The sequence below is a fragment of the Monopterus albus genome, unplaced genomic scaffold (genome assembly GCF_001952655.1).
Source record: "Monopterus albus unplaced genomic scaffold, M_albus_1.0 scaffold26.1, whole genome shotgun sequence".
Classification (NCBI taxonomy): Eukaryota; Metazoa; Chordata; class Actinopteri; order Synbranchiformes; family Synbranchidae; genus Monopterus; species Monopterus albus.
Window position 1 is genome coordinate 1,414,040 of NW_018127906.1, and position 3,613 is coordinate 1,417,652.

General features: G+C 49.6%; 1 protein-coding gene across 4 annotated transcripts in view; it reads left to right on the top strand.

The window, feature by feature from the left end:
* The window catches only part of surf4l (surfeit 4, like), a 6,399-nt gene extending 2,800 nt beyond the window's left edge, over positions 1-3,599 (top strand). For 3 of the 4 annotated variants that reach the window (XM_020595293.1, XM_020595295.1, XM_020595294.1), the window contains exons 3-5: positions 565-608; positions 850-1,039; positions 1,943-3,599. In XM_020595293.1, the coding sequence (XP_020450949.1) occupies positions 565-608; positions 850-1,039; positions 1,943-2,209 (501 nt within the window). In that variant the 3' untranslated portion in view covers positions 2,210-3,599. Of the gene's footprint in view, positions 54-564; positions 609-849; positions 1,040-1,942 lie in introns of all 4 variants that reach the window. The other variant, XM_020595296.1, reaches the window with a different exon arrangement.
* The last annotated feature ends 14 nt before the right edge of the window (positions 3,600-3,613 follow it).

The following is a 3,613-nucleotide window of genomic DNA, read 5'->3' on the forward strand; positions in this document are numbered from 1 at the left end:
GGAACTTTGTGCAGAACACCTGCTTCGCTCTGTTCGGCATCATCGCCCTGCAGGTAAACACTCACCTGTTGCAGGCTCTGGCTTTTCCCCTGGTAGTGACATGTTGTGGCTGTAAGCGCTGAGGTCCTCCTGCTGCCTTTGTGCATCACTGTCAGGTTAACGCTGTTCATCTGATTGTCACTGCTTAGCTTATGCACTTGGCTACGGTGCGTTACACTGTGGCAGCAACATGGCCGGGAACATGGAGCGCACAGTTAGCTGTTCCCAGTTCCTTGTTGCTGTGTACCAGTGGATGTGCTGCAGCTGTTACTCTGATAATGATGGAAACGTGGAAACCTGATGAATGTCAGGCAGGTTGGGAGGCGTCCGAGCCTCTGCACCGCTGATTATCTCATAATTACAAAAGGAGGTCTCCGTTTTCTGTCTTTGAGTGTGGTGCACCTCAGTCAGAGTGGTTTGTGAGTAAGTGGACTGAACAGTGTGTACTGGTAATCTGTCATGTGAAACTGGGACCCAGAGTCAGTCAGGATGTGGAAGTCACTGCTGGTTCTTGTCTCCCTGCAGACGGTGGCCTACAGCATCCTGTGGGACCTCAAGTTCCTAATGAGGTGAGTCTGAGAGCTCACACAGCTCCATCTACACGTGGACCCTCTGGTCTTAAACCTTACCTCTTAAAACAGAACCTTTCAGGTCACACTGTGCCCAGGGGCCATTTTATAGAGGTGCACTTTGCAGTAACTCTTCCTACCAGAAACTAAAATGTAAGATTTTCAAAGCAAAGTTTTGTTCTCGAGCTGTAACCCTGACGTGGCTGTGGTCATGAAAACAGCGCTGTCCTCCTGTGTGCAGGAACCTGGCGCTGGGTGGAGGCCTGCTCCTCCTACTGGCTGAGTGCAGGGAGGAGGCTCGCAGCATGTTTGCAGGAGTCCCTTCTCTCGGTCACCACAGTTCTCCGAAGCACCTCCTGCAGCTGGGAGGAAGAGTCCTCCTCGTCCTCATGTTCATGACGCTGCTGCACTTCGACCTCAGCCTGTTCACTGTGAGTGTGCACAGCAGGACACACATTACTGGTGGTTCAGCATCCCCGCTTCAGGTGTGGAGGACAGATGGCCACTTGTACACACATCAGCGTGACAGTATATAACAAAACCCACAGAAATAATTTCTGGGAAAAATATGTATTTGGGGGGGAGAGCTTGTGACCTCTACTGCAACTAGGCCCCGGTGGGCGATCGACTCGCAGCAGCTTCACTCCTGGAAGCTGTTGCTCATCAACCTTTATGTTCAGCCTGTGGCGTAGACCTGTAAAACCAAACCACATAGATTCTCACTGGCGTTTTGCTGTAAGTCTGGGTCAGTGACCTTTAGCAGGTAAATAGTTCGAGTGCCGACCTGGACACACGTTGGTGCGATTCATCAGTGTGAAGTATGCAACAAGCTGGGGACACCTGCTGAGTTTGACCAATTGTGCAGTCCCCTTAGTCAAGTCTTGATTCTGTTTGGGGGTTAAGAATGGATCACCCCACTAATCGAAAATCAATAGACTGATTAAAAAATGATTTAGTTTCAGCCTTGCTAACTCTTCTCTTTGCGGCACTAAAGATCTTGTTTGCAGAAATGACCCTGAATACCAGATGTGAAGTGTGATGACAGTAACAGTTTCCAACCAAACAGACGGTAACTAGATGACTGGTGTGACTGGCGGGAACCTGGGGACAGGCTCCTCTGCAGCCACAGGGTGGACACGTTTTACCTGTCCCCCAGACGCCAGCTGTCCCACAGTGAAGGCGCTGTTTTACATAAGGTCTAAAAGGCAAATGAACGTGTGGAGACTGTCAGGTGACAGTGTGGCTCTGGTGTTTTTGAACACAGGTCTGAGATTCTGTTCATGATTCTGCCAGTCCTCTGAGGCCACATTGTGAGCTGCTGACCTTGTGCTCAGTTCCTGCAGAACCTGGTGGGCACGGCACTGATTGTCCTGGTGGCGGTGGGCTTCAAGACGAAGCTGGCGGCTCTGACTCTGGTGGCCTGGCTGCTCTGCATTAACTTCACCTTCAACGCCTTCTGGACCATCCCCTCCTACAAGCCCATGCACGACTTCCTCAAGTATGACTTCTTCCAGACCACGTCGGTGATCGGAGGCCTGCTGCTGGTGGTGGCTCTGGGTCCTGGGGGGGTCTCTATGGATGAGAAGAAGAAGGAGTGGTGAGGGGGGTGAGCAAAGACTGAGGAAAGATGGGCCAGTGTATCATCATTTATTCTGTTACTCCTTTCATCCTGGAAAATAAAAGTGTCAAGGTTTCATTTTTAGGGGCATCCTAGATGGGGCATGGTTTGTTTCAATCCCACCTTATCCCAGTGCTCCCAGACAAATGGGGGGTGGGGGGGCCAGCAGACGGCAGGCTGCTCCTTCATTTCTCCTCATTATGGTTAATAACGTGTTGCTCCGATTCCTGTCTTCTCACATTTTTACCTCACATCTTACGTGGGCTGGACTGAGATGCTATGTAAAAAGCGTAAGTGAAGGAAACATGAATGCAGCTGAGGGAATCGGGATTTGCCCGGTGTCTGAGGCATCACACATCGAACTTGTCAGTGTTTCTGTTGCTGCCGACTGTAGAGTCTAAGAGCAAACACTGAACAGAATGTGAATTACAGAGCTGATAAGTGCTTTGGCAGCAGAGCCTCATGAGGCAAATGTTTTTTACCACTGTGCAAAGTGACAATTAGAACTGAGCTCGTTCTCTTATACAGGGCGCTGTCGAGAGGACTTGAGCAAACGTGTTTAAGAGACACGAGACGTCCTTTCCTCCGCCACTGCATCTGAAGCATCTGGTGACCATGTGGTTTCTGATAAAGGGGCGTGTCTGACCATAAAATCCTCCAGCAGCCTCCTCACATGTTGGAGCTGAAACAAGACCAAAACAGCTTCTGGACTGAGCGAGGCCCAGTCTCATGTCTACAAGGAGTTGTGGTCGAAACCTTCCCCTATGAAACAGGTTGACCCTTGACCTCTGCGTCATCAGTGGTTAATGACGATGGTTAAGAAAAGAGACGTGACGAGTGTCAGAAGTGTTGAATGATGTGATGGTGTCTTCAGCTCTGGTGGTTTCTCTTATGTGGCCTCTGAGCATCGGTTTGATTTTCAGCAGCAAATAAAAATGGAGGGATGTGTCTGGTGTGTAGCATCAACCGCAGATAAGGGGCCATGTCGGGTGGAGTTGCATTCAGTGAGGTAACTGTTCTAGGGTGAAGTGTCAGTATGAGCATGTTGCTGATTTGTTTGGCATCTAAACTAAAAACTTCTGGTTATTTTATCCAGAAGGCCTCTCCCAATAGGGTTTCCTCAAACTTGGCTGATTGGTGTCAAGTCCAGGTGGCTTCACACCAGCTCATGCACAAACCCCACAGATCTGAGTTATTTTCTGGGTTTGTTGTTTGTTCGTGTCCACGTGTAAACAGGAAACACCTCTTTGTGTTGACCTTAGATCAACCAGTCTCAAACGACTTGTCTTCCAGAATGAAAGGAGTGATTGATGACACACACACTTTCTATTTATTTTTTTCACCTTTTCTAACCCCCCACCCCCCCCCAACCACCACACCACCCCCA